General features: G+C 38.5%; 1 protein-coding gene across 1 annotated transcript; it reads right to left on the bottom strand.

Moving 5' to 3' along the window:
* Positions 1 to 3,879: 3,879 nt before the first annotated feature.
* LOC133516566 (uncharacterized) lies at positions 3,880 to 18,026 on the bottom strand. Its single transcript, XM_061849559.1, has 11 exons — positions 17,583 to 18,026; positions 16,823 to 16,936; positions 16,581 to 16,692; positions 16,001 to 16,203; positions 15,298 to 15,396; positions 13,394 to 13,485; positions 12,739 to 12,859; positions 10,070 to 10,213; positions 7,870 to 8,051; positions 5,878 to 5,979; positions 3,880 to 4,042 (listed from the first exon to the last, which is right to left on the bottom strand). Exons 1-11 carry the CDS (start codon positions 17,614 to 17,616, stop codon positions 3,920 to 3,922), a joined length of 1,326 nt encoding a protein of 441 aa, XP_061705543.1. The 5' UTR covers positions 17,617 to 18,026; the 3' UTR covers positions 3,880 to 3,919.
* Positions 18,027 to 18,529: the final 503 nt, after the last annotated feature.

The raw sequence follows: 18,529 nt of genomic DNA, 5'->3' as shown, positions 1-18,529 counted from the left end.
AGGCTCCATTGAGCCGTGGCAATATGCTGGGACAACGCTAGGAAGAAAGAAAGAAATCGAGTAACAGAACTTAGTAACCAACTAGGTATAATAGTTATGACGTAAATGTCCATATCATGTTGGAGTCATATATTAGCCAACTAATTATTCAAGATCAATACACTTAGCTTCCTTAGGTATTCGCCTAAGTACAATCTCGGGCAAAATTGAGTTTTATAAAAATGAACTAGTTTCTAGGTCATATTTTCTATGAATTGGTCATTTTTGTAGACTCCAATTACAGTTACACTTTTCCTGGTTTTTCGCGGACCAGAATATCGATGATTTTTGTAACTTGATTTAGACGTTGCTATCATTTTCAATCCAAAAACACATAAAATCACAATTCAGAACATGCGGCAGCGTTGTTTTCTATCAAGTACGTCAAGCACCAGGGCGGCTACCGGGAAAATCGAAATTCGTCAATTTCGGGCATTTTTCTCTGTCACTCTAATTACGTCTTAGTGAGAGTAAAAGAGAAAGATCCCCGCAATTTGCGAATTTAGGTCCTGTCAAGTTTCAGCAGTGTTGCCAGGCGAGCGGAAGATAATTATCGTACTTGAGTGTCAATATTATTGTACCGTTGAAAAAAATATCGTACGCCAATCAAAAAGGCAGCCCCTAAAAATGTCTAGCAAAATAAGCTTAAATTTCCAATTAATAATAAAAAAAAGACAATTTTCGTCGAAATTGCGCAAAAAATCTGTTTATGTTTGTGTATTTTTGGGATAGACTCAAACGGTATACAGGAAATTGAGACATTTTAAACTTTAAACTTACACCAAGGAGCCGAACACCCAAAATATACTAATTTTAGCCTATTTCTGAGAGAAAGTGTCATATTATGTTTCAAATTACTAGACTTTTAAGGTGGCATCATCCAAGGGCTGAAATTATAGTACTTTAGTGTACGATAATGCTCTTTGGAACATTATGTCATACCGGGGCCCAAATTATTGTACATGTACGACAATTATCGTACGCCTGGTCACACTGAGTGTCAGTGTCGACAGAGTCAGCTAAAAACGCGTCAAACATCGCAACGTCGCGCCGATGGCCGTCCGAAGCATGGAGTGGCAACGCCGCAATGTATTTGTACACGACATTTGTCACACACACATGAGTAAAATTTATAAAAATATAACGTTGATTATTGCATGATTTCTGTATGACACAAAGTTTTTCTATTAATTTAGCGCAAATGAATATTCGAAAGTAGATAGATGCGCAACTATTTATGTAATAATATTGTGTAATTAATTAATAAATAGCGATTGTTTTTTGTATGAAAATCGAACCACCTTAACAAATCATGCTTTAGTAGGCTTCCTCATGACCAACTCACAATAACAATTATTAATGAAAACGGGACTCTCTCTCACATAAGTAAAGCTCAAATTCCATTACCATGCTCTGCAATATTGCAGAATTGATAATCGAAATGAAGATACAAACAAATGCAATAAAGGCATTCACGCTTTTATGTGCACGTACAGTCGGATATTTTAATTTCGGCCGAATGTAGTATATGTATTGTTGGTATGTTGAGAATTTAATTATGCATTCGCCGCCGCCCAATCTCTCCAATGAACGTTGTGAGGAAGACGGAATTAACGTAATCATAAATAAATCATAGTACATTATTGACGAGATTCAAAAATAGCTAGCCAGCCGAGTCATATATAGTGCTTTTCTCAAATATAATAGAAATATTTTAGAGAAGCAACGTCCTTACGTATATATTTCCAAAGAAAAAGTAAAAACAACTAAGAAAAGATTTGCTTTGCCACCTTTTTATATTTTTAAATTAAAAAATAGAAGTGTATTTCTCTGCCGAAAACACGCCAACCTAAATTGAGACTAGATAGTCGTGGTACCAACATTATAATAATAACTATAATAAGTACTGATCATCTATTTGGCTGTTTATGGACCTGTGCCTTCATTTGATATAGACATTTCAACTTTTTAAAATACAAATTATTTATTGTTTGAATGTGAGTGGTTATAAATGGTGGTGGGGTTAGTATTTTGTTACATCACAATCAGCCAGAATTTGGCGTACAATACTTGGACTCTCAATATGCATGTCATTAAAACCAATTAAGAATAAAAGTATGACAATGTCAGAATAAAAAAAAGTATTATATAAAAAAAGTCAATAATAATTATAAAAAGCTTGGAACTCGACAAATAATAGAATTTGTGATTTTGTATGCAACATTGCAGTCCTAAAATCGAAATTGCGATGTTTTTAATTTTTAATTGACTATTAAACTACACACTTTCGTGACCAATTTTTAAATGGCATAGTCGACTTTGCCGTCCATTTTTTAAAAAATAAATTTGGTTTCCGATAACTGCGCAAAATCGAGGAGAAAAAGTTAGAACGCGAACCCTGGTACGAAGAAGTAGCTTTAGGGACACAACCAGGATAAATGCTGAAATGGGAGAGTGTAGGGAAGTCCTATTTTTGACGTGACAACGTGTCATAATTCGATGGAGCCGGCTGCACGCACGAAAAAACATGATTCATGCGGCGTTACCTCGCTCTGAGGCGTTCCTTTTAAGGCTTGAAGTGCAAGCGAGAGCGCGCAACGAGCGACCAAGAGGCACAATCGGCCTCCGCGTTCGGCAGCGTTCGACATCTATCTCTCTCCTACTTGAGTGAGCGATGCGTCCGCATGGACAGCTGCTATACAATAATACATTTACATGTTTTCGTCAAGTATGAAGTGCAGTGAAAAGTGAATGTGGTGTCAATTGTTTATAGCTTTTCTTTTTCTTATGACGTTCCCACGTTCAACTATCGTCAGTAAACCGACTTTACAGACAACCGATTTTTTATTTAACTTAGGAACAATTTAATTTCACGATGGCGGGTAAAACAAGATGACCTCTTGCGTTTTTAAAAATGTCTACTTTCTTATATGTCTCGTTTTCTCTCCATTTAACTAAATAAGTTCACTATTGCTTCACATAAATATTAAATCTCTAAATTACCCTTTTAGGGTCATTACTTCGCAATAGTCATCTTCCGGCGCCGACTGTACATTCCTTTTCTCGTCGGCCCTTTCTTTATATGTAATGACAGGTTATTCCCGTGAATGATCGCGGATCGTTAACGACACAAACACTGTACGTTTTAATTTCTGGATGCCATAGTTGGGTGTTTTTAATATGTGTATTCGTGCTACGTTCTTTGATTTTTATTTTGAGCAGTATTGAACCGGTGTTCCTACCGCGAGACGACACAAACATTGTAAAGTTGCCATCAGATATATCGGAGCGGCCGAAGTGCACAAAAATATCTGAACACGCACTCTAGTTTTCGAGGTGCACGAAAGGAAAGGCTGCGCTGGCATCCAAAAAACTCGGTGTGGTGTGGGAGGCGATACTTTACTCCGGGGCAAAGACCAGTTCTAACTAGTGTGTTAATGTCGTGGCGTCGCATGACATGACATGATATACGGTATCATTTATCTGTTAATAAAGTTCGGTGACAGAAAGTGACGTATGCTATCATGTCAAATTAGGGGTGCAATGGTTTTCCACGAATTAGATGCTAAAGAATCTTGTATATTGGAGCGCTGTGTTTAAAAAAGCTCTGTCACAGAAAGTGACACGTATGCTATATCATGTGAACCATTCCTGTAGGGCTAAGATGGACGGCTCTTTATCATTTGTCACAATGGCTGTCACGTTCTAACAAGTATGAAATCGTGAAAGTGACGGGTATAAACATGGAATCATGCCGCCACCGCTGGTTTTTCACAAATTGTGTAGATGTCAACTAATCTTAAATATATATTTATCATAGATAGGATAAAATGATAAACGTTTGATCCAGAATATTTTTATTTATTGATATACAACATTGTTAATCTTGATAATCTGAATCGTCGGCCTGGCTGTCGGAAGACTGGGACTCGGTGTGGTTGTAGCCCCAGGCCTCCACCTCGAAGCTGTACTGGTGTTTGAACTGCAGCAGGGGAATGTCCACCTGCAAACAATGTATTAACTAGATTGGAATATTCATCATTTCCATAATATTTATTTGTATGTAAACAGTTCATTGAATGTATACAAATTCATTTATGTAACTAAACTATAAAACTTAAAACCTAAATCTAAAAATTAATAATACTAAAAAATTCATCATCAATATTAGGTTCCAACATCGCGTTCGCGTCTCCTATGTTTTGTCATTATCAATTGTTAGTAAATGTGGATGTGCCTTATTAATGGACCGTTTAAAAAAAACTTAGGCGCAATGCGCGGGAAAAGTGACAGATGTCGGGACTGGAAGAGGCATAAAAAAACAAAAAGCAAGTAATAGGAAGCGTGCATGAACAGGAGGCAGCACAGGAGCCGTCTAATTATTGGCGCGAGGCGTAAATGTGATGTTTATTGTTCCGATGTAGCCCACAAGATGGCAGAACCTATTATGCACAAGAAAACACGTGATGTGTAAATGTACATGTACATAATTCCGATTTCGGCCACAAGATCGCAGACCCTCCAACGCGCACGGTCCCTATAAGCCGTTGTGATAATTTTATGTGATTTTGGTTTCTATTGCTAAATATTGAGATTGTGCAGAATGGAATTGTTAACTCAAGATAACGAGGAGCCTAAAGAAGTTAATTTCAAAATCCGAGCCCTATAACTGAGGGGAAGCCCTTTTAAGTTATAGCATCAACATTACCGTCTAGCATTGTATGGGCATGTGATATGGAGGGATGAAAGTTATGTAACGAGAAAAGTGCATGAATGTAAGAGGAAAACAGTGATGTGAACTTTCACAATCTTCACACATAATCACGAAGGAACGTGAATGCATTATATCAGACTTGACACCACATGAGGAGGTAATAGGGTTGTTTCCATCTACAAATCTTAGGGCAGAATTGTATCCCAATAAATTCTTTTGGATTATAAGAACATGTTAAACTACTTTTAGGGGACCTGTAATGACCATATTTTTGTAAATATTGAATTTAAAATATCTTTTGGCCCACGTCACGTGACCAAACTCGAAACGTCTTTGAAGATTCTGATGACGTCACAACTCTCGGATTGACACTTGACAGTTAGGCGATAAACAACAAATGACAAATGTCAGTTGACACTTCGTATCTTCTACGTGTGTATGTAGTTATCTGTCAAACCGTAAACTGTGACGTCACACAATTTTCAAAGAGCGTTTTGGGCGCGAAAGGGTCTTTTAAAATATATTTTGTTAATTTAACATATTTAAAGCCGTTTTTAGTATAAAAGTTGAATTTTAGGGCAACTTTTAGTTAATATAGAACGCAATACAAGCGTTTTTCAAAAATTGGAAACAACCCTATTAGATGCTTGGAACTCTAGGGTTATTTTATTGGCTCGCCATTTCTTTAAATACTTTTGGATCCGGGTACGTCCTTAATCTACGTCCAACATGCAGGTATATGGGCATTGTGAATGCCATCTCGCTTTGTGTGGTAGGGTATAGCACAGCGGATGTCATTCCAGATCTAAAGCAGAGCCCTACTGGGAAAGTACCTGCACCGTACAGAAAACCGCAGCCAAATACACATAATACTCATGGTGCTGTGCTCCTGCCAGTGAGTAAGGCTGCCAGAGCTCAACGAGGGTGCGGAGTGTTAAAGTCGGCAACGCGCACGAAACTTGCCTGGAGTTGCAGGGGTACATAGGCTACGGAGACTGCTTACCATCAGGCGGGCCGTATGCTTTTTTGCCACCGATATAGTTTAAGAAAATACTACTTTTAATAAAACAATAAAAAACCCACAATCAAATTCAAGACTTCAGACTCCACGCTGAAACCCTTACCGAAACCTCAGGCGAGTCTAAATCGTAGACCTGGGGTTGACCGATCTGGAACGGCATGCCGACCTTCACGCAGATAATGATCGTTTCCCTGGGGGACACGATCTGAAAACATTCCAAGAAATTACTAGGGTTACAGGTACTTGACCTTTATTAGGTACTTTTACTCACTGGATCACCTACTCACATTACTTGTTTTTTTACCTTGTCTCCACTACCCTAAGGTTGTCTGGAAGAGATCGCTCTTAGACTATGATAGACAACGGGCGGTCTTACAGCTAAAGAGCGATATCTTCCAGACAACCATTACGGTAGTTAAGACAAGGTAAAAAAACAAGTAATGTGAGTAGTATAAAGCCTCAATAAAATATAACCGAATAGGTAAATTTCGTATCGTCCACAAAAAAGGAGCCAATTTTCTCAAAAGTTTTTGACCCTCTTATTTAAAGTACAATTCAAATAAATAAAAAATAAATAAAAATAAATATTATAGGACATTATTACACAAATTGACTAAGTCCCACAGTAAGCTCAATAAGGCTTGTGTTGAGGGTACTCAGACAACGATATATATAATATATAAATATTTATAAATACTTAAATACATAGAAAACACCCATGACTCAGGAACAAATATCCATGCTCATCACACGAATAAATGCCCTTACCAGGATTTGAACCCGGGACCATCAGCTTCGTAGGCAGGGTCACTACCCACTAGGCCAAACCGGTCGTCAAATACAAATATTCTTTAATGCTCACCAATATGAAAAGAACATAATGACGTAAAAATTAAAAACTAAGACTATGATTTTTTTTTTATACTACGTCGGTGGCAAACAATCATACGGCCCGCCTGATGGTAAGCAGTCTCCGTAGCCTATGTACGCCTGCAACTCCAGAGGAGTTACATGCGCGTTGCCGACCCTAAACCCGCCTCCCCTCGTTGAGCTCTGGCAACCTTACTCACCGGCAGGAACACAACACTATGAGTAGGGTCTAGTGTTATTTGGCTGCGGTTTTCTGTAAGGTGGAGGTACTTCCCCAGTTGGGCTCTGCTCTAGATCTGGAATGACATCCACTGGCTGATAGACAACGGGCGGTCTTATAGCTAAAGTTGTGTTTAATTTGTACGTCATTATGTTCTTTTCATATTGCTGAGCAATAAAGAATATTTATATTGTATTGTACTTTAAATAAGAGGGTCAAAAACTTTTGAGAAAATTGGCTCCTTTTCTGTGGACGATACGAAATTTACCTATTCAGTTATATTTTATTGAGGCTTTAAATTACAAAAAAATTGAAAAATAAGAGTCCGGCATACACCTTACAGAAAACCGCAGCCAAATAACACTAGATCCTATACTCAAAGTGTTGTGTTCCTGCCGGTGAGTAAGGTTGCCAGAGCTCAATGAGGGGGGGGGGGGGGGAGGCAACGCGCATGTAAATCCTCTGGAGTTGTAGGCGTACATAGGGTGCTGAGACTGTTTATCATCAGGCAGGCCGTATGCTTGTTTGCCAACGACGTGGTATAAAAAAAAACAATGCTCTAGACGTGTCATTGCCATTGCTCACTGATTAAGAACAACAACGACCCACTTTCAGAGCATAAGTGTAAGACCTGAGTGGACGCTCGAGTTGGGCGTGTAGTGGGGCGGGGCGTGTGGCGTGCATGTTAAACACATGCAAACGTATAGGAGCGGCCTTAGTGCGCGCTGCTCGCGTCGCTTGTGAGCCCGACGCCACGCTGCACGCCCCGCCGAACGCTCCGCTGCGAGCGTCCACTCAGGCTTTACACTAAGCAATGAAAAATACATCCCGACGTTTCGAAACGTTTACAGCGTTCCTGGTCAATAGCGTGGTGGGGTGGGTGACTACAAATGACAACGCTTTAAAGATTTCGAAACGTCAGGATGTATTTAATATTCATTATACGCGATAATCTATTTAAATAGGTTTATTTAAACAAAACTTCTTAAATAATCTCCCTTTTACCTCTAAATGATAATTGACCCTGGACAGCGCAACAGGCTTGACCCTGAAGATCTCCTGATAAAACCTGAAGATGTCTAAGGCCGCATCTCCTCTGTCATAACATCGTACGCCCCCCATCCACCAATGGCCCACCCAGGCGTGACCGACTTGATCGTAGGGGGACGCGCGGGGCATCACGTACCCTGGAAACAATGACGAGTTTTTCTTTTAGAGTACATTGTTAAGGACAGACAGTCAGGGGAATTGGAGACGTCTCGCAAACGCGGCCATGGGGCCCATTTCTCGAACATATTAGTCTAATATTATTGTGTGTTGCCATTGTAACCCATACGACTTGACAGTATGTGGATTTGGACCCAACATTCACAACAACATTTGTGGCAGGGCACAACACAGCGGATGTCATTCCAGATCTAGAGCAGAGCCCAACTGGGGAAGTACCTCCACCTAACAGAAAATCGCAGCCAAATAACACTAGACCCTACTCATAGTGTTGTGTTCCTGCCGGTGAGTAAGGTTGCGTTAAGAGCTCAACGAGGGTGGGAGGGGGTTAGGGTCGGCAACGCGCATGTAACTCCTCTGGAGTTGCAGGCGTACATAGGCTACGGATACTGCTTACCATCAGGCAGGCCGTATGCTTGTTTGCCACCGACGTAGTATAAAAAAAAAAAACTAACAATATTTGTCTTATACCGTTCGAGAAATGAGGCCCTGGGCCCCATTTGTTGAGTTTAATATTATTAGTGTGTTGCCATGGTAACCCATACGACTTGACAGTATGTGGACTAACAATATTTGTCTTATACCGTTCGAGAAATGGGGCTTTGGGGCCCATTTGTTGAGTTTAATATTATTAGTGTGTTGCCATGGTAACCCATACGACTTGACAGTATGTGGACTAACAATATTTGTCTTATACCGTTCAAGAAATGGGGCCCTGGGGCCCATTTGTTGAGTTTAATATTATTAGTGTGTTGCCATGGTAACCCATACGACTTGACAGTATGTGGACTTACAATATTTGTCTTATACCGTTCGAGAAATGGGGCCCTGGGGCCCATTTGTTGCGTTTAATATTATTAGCGTGTTGCCATGGTAACCCATACGACTTGACAGTATGTGGATTAACAATATTTGTCTCATACCGTTCGAGAAATGGGGCCCTGGGGCCCATTTGTTGAGTTTAATATTATAAGCGTGTTGCCATGGTAACCCATACGACTTGACAGTTTGTACACTAACAATATTTGTCTTATACCGTTCGAGAAATGGGTATATGAAATATGGTATGGGAGATATTAGTCTAATATTATAAGTGGCCATGGTTACTCATACGACTTGACAGTTTGTGGACTATATAATAATATTAGTCTAGTACCGTTCGAGAAATGGGCCCCAGTTGTGTAGGAGGATGTTATCTACAATAATGTGGAACCACTGCAATAACCCATACTACGCTTGGTATGCGCAATTGCGCAAAGGACATTCTCAAAATTTCCGCAATTTCTAGAAAGTTTCATGATAAAGTTCTCAAGCAAGTTTCCACTTAGAAAATGTGCCTTGAAATTAGGGATTATTACTCAATGTCCTTAACTGTTAACGACTTCATTTACCATTAACGTCATTCATTTGCGTCTGTTTTTCGTAGGAATCGAAGGCGTCTATTTCATATGTCATAAAAATCGAAACTAACTGTAAGCGTCACTTGCACCATCCCACTAAAGGTGACAGTCCATTTCTGACCACAGCTGCACTACTGCTCCGACATTACTGCAGCGGCATGAACGCGTTGGTGTTATTGTCAATTTTAAAATGAATGACAATACCGACTGAACGCGTTGGTGTTATTGTCAATTTCCATAATAAAATGAATGACAATACCGACTGACAATGACAATACCGGGGTTAGCCGGGTTAGTCAAATTGTACTGGTAACCAAGGTAACTCCAGGTTAACCCCGGGTTATTGGAATGATGCAAGTGGCGCTAAGAAGGTTAGACAATAAACGTGCAGAAAAAAATACCGAGGAAATAAAATTTTGATAGGAAGTTTGCAATTTTCGAAAATTCTCTTTGGCACATTGCTATAAGTACGACCGTCATGAGACAACACAGGCAGGACTAAAAGATTTAAAATACTTCCCAATTATTTATTTATATTATATTTATATCTAGACGGAATTTTAATATTTTTAACTCACCAAATGGATCATCTTTGGAGAAAGCACCCAGGGGCTTGCCAGTAATGGCGGCTGTTATCCAGGGAACGTAGGGGTACAGCACTGTGTGTCGAGGAGGAGCTGGTGGCCGATGGGACCGCAGCGGGTCGGGGCAGGGTGTTCCGCCTGGAAAACAAATAAACTAAATACAGATAGATAGATAGATTTATTTATTTCATAATACAATAATAAAGATAAAGATTTTCCAAGTAGGCATATTACAATGCGCTCAAGTGGCTCCCTATTCGCTTACGTCGTAACTCTCACGTTTTGTCCCTTCTGTATTCCATTCTTTTTAACCCCGCGACTCCCCGCTATCTCAAGAACCGTTTTAGCTACCTCCGTTCTGTTAGGTGATCCCAGAACTTGCTTCTTTCTGTACCATCATCCTCTTCTAAATTTTATAATAATTCTTACACTTTTCAAGCTATCCGACTATGGAATTCTCTGCCTATAGACTTAAGGCGCGCTCAATGTCCTAATTCTTTCAAGAGACTCATTTAACTTCACTTTTTACCTGCTCCGTAATACTTTTATCTGCTTCCTTTTCCATACTTATAGCTGGCATTTATTATATATATATATATATAATATGTATTTTAATATATGTATGTATATGTATTTATATATCTTTTTTATTTATATTTGTATATAATATATTGTTTAGTTTTGTGTTTATTCTATGCTAGACTTCTTTTATTGCATCTGGAACACCTACTGACATAACTTTTTTTTTTAAATTCCGCTACCTAAAGGTTGTCTGGAAGAGATCGCTTTTTAGCGATAAGACCGCCTGTTGTTTACCTCTTCTTTATGTGTTGTATTATTTGTACTGTTTCTGTATTGAGGTGTTCAATAAAGTGTATTTGTATTGTATTGTATTATGAACGTCAAATGAAGCTACGCAGGCTCTAACCCTACACCTCTGTCCAGGGAAGATTTAAATCCCTCATAAATTGTAGAAATCCCAGAGGCAAGAAACTCTAATCTTTACATAGGTACCTAAGATAAAGATACCTATTACATCTCCAAATTTAATGTATTATTAACCATTAGAGAGTTTAGAGACTATAAATCTCTGTTATACTGTAGTAATTATTTATTTTGAGATTATTATAATGTAATGTTTACCCGGGTAATGTCACTAGTAACTATATGATGTTACTGTTAATGTTGTATTTGACTTGTAGCCCTTGAGGCCTACTCGCAGAATAAACTGAAATGTGCCCTTCCATCTTTACTAGTGTTGATTAAGACTAGAGTTTTCTGCTTAAGGATTCGGCAACATTTTTCACTCTCAAGTTCAAGTTCAAATATACTTTATTCATGTAGGCCTAGCAACAAGCACTTGTGAATAGTAAGACAGTATTACATATAATTACCTTAAGCTAATTATCAGAGCAATTTATTGATGTTGTAAATATTATTCCATATATAATACTAATGAATATAATTCATAGATCAAATTGAATACTAAGAATTTTACAAAATATCGTCATGCAAAACAAAACAATTGTATAAAAAATACTAGTCTAGAATGTTTCTAGAATAAATTCTAAATGTCAAACAAATAAAATAAAAAATTAAAACAAAAAAGGAAGTACATGCAGAAGCAGGAATATCCATTTCATCATCATTATTCAAATATAAGAAATAATTAATCATTTCGAATCACAATTAATCTCTTAAAATTAAGTTGAAACTTGAGTTCTTTTCAACTTGTTAGAGATTTGGGCTTTTGTAGAGACTTGAGTTCTTTCCAGAAAACTCATTTTTTTACAATCAAATTGAAATGCATTAGCTTCATGTAAAATTCGTGGGTTAGGTACATCACAATAACGCTTATTTCCTTGACTGCTTTTAGCATTCAGATAAAACCTACAAAATTGTTGACGGAGTCTTTCGTCTTATTCGGAGAATCGAATCCTTTTGAGTTGAGCTTAAAAAAAGACTCACTGAAAGACTAAACTCGGGAATTAAAAGACTCAAAAGTTTTTGTAGCTGAGCCTTGTAAAAATAAGCCGAGTTCTTAAATTTTAGACTTAAAATACTTTTACTTTTTTTTTTTTATACTACGTCGGCGACAAACAAGCATACGGCCTGCCTGATGGTAAGCAGTATCCGTAGCCTATGTACGTCTGCAACTCCAGAGGAGTTACATGCGCGTTGCCGACCCTAACCCCCTCCCACCCTCGTTGAGCTCTGGCAACCTTACTCACCGGCAGGAACACATAACTATGAGTAGGGTCTAGTGTTATTTGGCTGCGATTTTCTGTAAAGTGGAGGTACTTCCCCAGTTGGGCTCTGCTCTAGATCTGGAATGACATCCGCTGTGCTGTGCCCTACCACACAGAGCGAGATGACATTCACAATGCCCATACCTCTCTTACAATTTACTTTTTATTGAATACAATAGAATATAAGAAATTTATTTTGAAAATGATTAAATTTAGGTAGGTACAACATGAGACTACGGAACCAATTTATTATTAAGCGTCACAAAGCGTTTCCACTCAGCTTAACGTCAAGATACCACCTAAGGATCTCGACGCTAGTCTTCCGTGTAAACCTTTCCGAGAGAGCGCAACTGCACGCTAAAATACAAACGTTATATATATTTTTGTTATATTGTCATATTAAGTATATCTCACCATGTGCGAGAGCGACAACGGACCAATGCCCAGTGTGCTCGTGAACCAGGCTCGGGGCGCCCGAACGGAACCCGCAGCCAGTCGTGCAGGTAATGCGCTCCTTCTTCAGCCGCGTGTTGTTCTAAAATCGTTCAGAATTTATATAAAATATTTGTTCAGATTGTTTAGTCCATAGAACTATGGTCTCTTATCTTAACTTTGCTCACAAGTTCGGATACATTCAGGTTCAGTGATTATTATTTGCTCACTCCATACAAGAGTGTTAAATATTATAAATAATAAGTTGTATAGTGGAATAAACACTCTAAGCTTACTTATTTCTCTAAGGGCATATGGCTGTCCGCTCCAGTGGACAGGCAGCCTTAGCCGAACTTTGCGAAAACTTATTTGTAATAAGATGTATTTAAGCTTATGAATGAAGTAAGCACTCTTTTAACCTTATTTATTTCTCTATGCTCTTATCCATGCTTTCCAGTTTGGAAATCATAGGGAGCCAATTTTGGCCTGATAATATTCAATAACACTAAGATTGGCTTAAAATTATAAACCAAAACTTTATTTCGGACCCTGAGAGTAAGAGACCCTGGGTTTAGAAGCAGTTGCTGAAGAGGCAACGATAATAAACGATAAAGAACGAGAAAGATCACAACCGTACTTCTGGCAAGTCGTATATATAGCAGAGCTCTCGTGGTAGCAGGCTGATCCTGAGGACTTCTTTCTCTTCCTCTACAAAATCTCGGGGGACATCTGCAAAATAACATTTTTATCAAAAAAATCACAACGGATTAAGCAAAGTCTCTCTTGCTCAAAAATTTGAGCCAAGATACCTTTCTGAATCAGTAAAAGCCATTTCACTCTATAAGACCTCTTAGTTCTGTATCTTGCTTCACATAGAACTAGATTGTATTTATCAGGGAAAATAGATGACGGGAGCATACTGCATTCTATAGCAGTGGAAGCCAATCGCTAATTGTTGGTGGGAGTGGGAGTGGGAGTATTCTATCTATTTATTTTTTAGTAAGCATGCCTATCCCATCCACAATTAACGATTGGCTTCCAATAGCGCATAACTCAAAAAAGAAACAGTTCTAGAAAAACAATTCACAACTGACAACAGGGCGATCTTTAGCAAAAAAGTGATCTCTCCCTACTAGGGAATGCAAAAACCGGAGGTTTTTCAAAACCGGTTTTTTCTTCGGTTTTACCAAAAAAAAAACCGAAACCGGTTAAAACCGGTTTCGGTTTTTAGAATCAAAAATTCTTAAATTCATCGCCATGAAATAAAGAAAAGATTGCTTCACGTGTAAAAACGAATGCTAGTATAGTATATACACGATTTTATCACGAAATTAAAGACAGAATATCTGACTATTTTGTTGTATTGTATGGGAATTGTCAAATAACTTAATGTTATTTGTAACTAGGAATAGGAACAAAACAATTTTATTAAATTATTTTTTTCTTAAATATATGACAATATCAATTTATAATTTAATGTTATTTGTCTTAAATCAAATGGCCCAATCCAAAATCTTGCTCTAAGTTTTTCGCTGTCTTCTAGTAAATATTCAAGTAGTTAATTCGTTTACTGTTACTACCTTCCTATATAAAATATTTGCTAAGTTATTATGGATTTGTAAAGTAGGAAATAAATGAAATAAGCTAATACAACAATTCACGTCACGTGTTTCTTCTCGAAAAGTCGATTAGAAACTGATGGTGTTAGCTTAAACTGGGCAAACACAGGTAGTCAAGTAATTCCATTCTTTAGGGTTTGAACTACCCTTTCCTATTAGTGCGAAAGAGACAAAAAAGGTTGTCGGCAAGTCGTTATCACCGAACCAACAAAAGACTCTAAATTAAAGCTGCCATTGATATAATTGATTACGTAGAATTTTTCTACAGCGCATCGCATAATAAAATTATAAGTAAGACCTTTTATACCAATTCGTACACCAGCACGGATGTCCTGCCACTGCCAGTACTTTATATTATTTAAATCTTTCGTATTTTTGTATTTTGTATAGTAAAAATTCATTTAGCGTTACAAATGATCAAACTAACACAACACCACATTATTTGATTTGATGTCGATTCAACCGGTTTAGGACCGATTTATACCCTTATAATGAATAAAACATGCAACTTAGGTAAATAAAAAAAAACCGAATAAAACCGAAACCGGTTTTTTCAAATTCTAAAAACCCGGTTTTGGGTCTCCGTCAAAAAACCGGTTTTAACCGGTTTTTTCGGTTTCGGTTAAAACCGGTTTGCATTCCCTACTCCCTACTACTAAGTGAGGCTAGGTTCACACGGCGTGGCGTAGGTAAATGGCGTGTGAACGATTTTGAAATTTGCCATACAAATTTTGCTATGTCTACGGTATTCGATAAAATCCCGTATACGGTATACGGGAAAAATTAACTCCGTGTGAACCCAGCGTGACAATGTTATGGTATAATATTATACCATGCAGCTGATGTTGGAGACCGAATATGACCATAGCAACTCTGACGAAACAATGCAACATCAAGTTAAATTGCAGGGCAACCAACTTACCACTGGCAAAGTCAATGTGGTAAAGCCTTTCTTCCATCTGCTTGCCGTTGCTGCGCTCGAGGAAGTTCCTGAAGGGCAGGCACACCGGCAACACGTATCCTGAAAAACTTTTTGACATAATTATTGAAAGTCATAATGTAATGATGGTCAGATTATCATTAGTCATAATCATAATTCTGAAACCGTTAACATCTCAGGATTTTCGTAAGGTTATCCTATAGATAGGTAAGGTTAGGTTTGTTTTATGGCAATCCTGAAAAATTACGCGTTTGTGAGAAATAACAAATTATGTTTAATGAAAATGCGGACAAACAATACATCATGACTTAAAACTATATGGGAAACAATAGAGACTCCCTGAAGAAACATATTCAAGTTATTTTCACGTTACAGAGAATACTGGGATATTTTTTCTGCACTCCTTTTTTTGGAGAAATGGATTCTAAGGAGTAGCACCCCTGGCAAAGAGTAACCGGAAAATATCTCCAGTAAAATAGAAGCATCTTTGTATTTAACAGTGGTGATAAGCTTTAACAACGCCGTGGTACTCCTCGCCCCGAAGTGCTTAAACTCGGGATGGATCAGCAGTATCAGCATAAGCCCATCAGCTACTGGTATCAGCAGGGGCTGGCTCGCACTCCACCTTCAAGTTGGCTAGAGCTTGGACTGTCGTCTCTCATCCCACTTTAATCAATCCACTTACTAGATTTAACAGTGGTGATAAGCTTGAGCAACGCCACGCTGCTCCTGGCTCCAAAGTGCTTAAACTCCGGATGGATCAGCACATCAGCTACTGGCATCAGCAGGATGGCTGGTTCGCACTCCGCGTTCATGTTGGCGAGGGCTTGGACTGTAGTTTCACATTCCACTTCATCTCGCTCATAATCGCCGAAGATCACGTTTCCTCTGTAAGGGCAATGGGATATAAGTTTCAGAAAACCTTTCAGAAGAGCAAAATGAAAGAAAATGCCAGAAAATACTTTAGGTTTACAGCAAGAGACGTACTTAATAATTGGTTCTGCGGCTGTTTTACCTGTGTGTGGCTAGGAAACCTACAATGAGACAATATTTGTCTCCACTGATATATATCGACGAACTTTCTCTGATCAAATCGGAGACAGACATCATAAAGAAGGGTTAGGTAAAGTAACCGATGAGATTCCAGGATTAGGTGATATTTGCCTATCATATATGTATTTGCAATTTGTATATATGTACGTGTATTTACTGTCGATCTTATTTTCTAATAGTTACAAGGATATGGTTCAAGCTAGTCAACTTACAAAGCATATCCATGTGGAACTACAGCAGCATCCACAGCCGTGCTTAACACAAACTGCCGACTAATCAGGACCACACGTGGCACCCTGAAGTAGTGGGGGGTCCCGTTTTTGACTGTGGAATAACAAAACTGATTAGATCTTAAATTCAGGCATGGCTGCGTAACTTTTAAACCAATCTTTGGCCATTAGAGGAAGACTCGTAAGACGTGTATAGGTTAATAGAGGTTGGAGTGTTGGCCTACCATGTATGTACTGCAAGGCGCCTAACCAAGAGTATTGCAGCTCTGTGATCTGGCCTTCTTCGGGGTCATAGCTGGGGTCGTCGTGGCAGTCGAAGAACTGACTCCACACTGAACCTGTGAAATAATATTCATAATATCCGGAGATATTAGCGATGAGTGCATATCAGCGCGTTTTTATAACTGATTTAATCCTTAACCTGCGAAACATGATATATCCAAATATTGGTGCCATACACACGCAAAAAAGAAAGTGAACTTAACAGTCATACACAGATTGACTAAGTCCCATGGTAAGCTAAAGAAGGCTTGTGTTGTGGGTACTCAGACAACGATGTATATAATATACAAATACTTAAATACACAGAAAATACTCATGACTCAGGAACAAATATCTGTGTTCAGAACACAAATACATGCCCTTACTGGGATTCGAACCCAGGACCATTGGCTTAATAGGCAGGGTCACTACCAACTAGGGCAGACCGTCGTCAACTATAATCGGGAATATTCCGACACACTAAAGTTTGGGCTCTATCCCTACACGATGCTAGAAATTTCTCAATCAACAAAGTTACACAGCACAGCTTCCAGCGTCACCTAGTCAAGCCGAGCTAATACCAATTACCAAGTAGTCAAGCATAGAAGGTCCCATGGGGTCCCAGCGCGCCCAAGTTCTGGTTGGCGTAACAAGTGACCCTCCTGTACCTATATATCTACTTATTTTGTAAAAAAAGCATTATATTTGTTATTTAGTACTTACCCCAAAGAACGCCTAAAGCCACCCACCGCCACATCTGTCTAAGATCACAACTGTTCAATAATGCGAAAACACGAGAAACTGGCCATGTTTGTTGTTTTCGGAACGTCGGGTAACTATTGGTAAATACCAGTAATACCAAGTATCTGACGTCTATCTTCGTTTTCTGACGTGACTGGATTCTGACGTCTGTGAGAATGAACTTTTCGAATAAAATTGAGGGTTAGAAGAATAGGCGATGAAATAAATAAGGTAAATGTGTAATGACCATCTATGAGGGAAGACCGTCGACCACCAAGCTCTTTCGCCACTCTTATAATTCTTTCGTATGTATGTACACATACTCCACTTTAAGAAAGTCGATAGAGAAGGAGTGAGGCTCTTCCTTTCTGACTATGTATGACCGAATTAGGTACGTAGGTACCTATACAAATACGAGGGTTTTTGCCATAGGTTGGGCCCTTATTCGACATGCTAAAAGTGACGTTTCGTGTTGATTTCCATTTGATGTGAGAAATATTGTGACTTGTCGAATTGCTATTATCACCACCTGTCAGTGAACAATATCCACACTAGAGGCGGGGCGTTGTACCGGAATAGTTTTTGGAACAGGTTATTTGTAATAGACTACTTTTAGCTTGTCGAGTATTTAAAAGTACGGACTTTGATTTCTGAAATAAAACAAATATGAAACTTTCATCACCTCGTACCTCCATTCTTACCGTTACTTTAGGTAAAATAAAATTTTGTTAACAGATGGTCGTCTGGGTGTCTGTTGTATCTAAAAATAATGTAATAATATATAACAAAAATATGACAATAGATTCATAGCCTTCACTCAAAACGTCACCATATTTCCGACCCTTACCGAAATAATAAGTCGATATTTGTATAAATAATCCTTATTTGTAAGACGCCTAAGCACGGCAAATACGTAAACTGCCTATTGG

The sequence above is a fragment of the Cydia pomonella genome, chromosome 3, assembly GCF_033807575.1.
Source record: "Cydia pomonella isolate Wapato2018A chromosome 3, ilCydPomo1, whole genome shotgun sequence".
NCBI lineage: Eukaryota > Metazoa > Arthropoda > Insecta > Lepidoptera > Tortricidae > Cydia > Cydia pomonella.
This window is presented reverse-complemented; position numbering and strand designations above follow the sequence as displayed.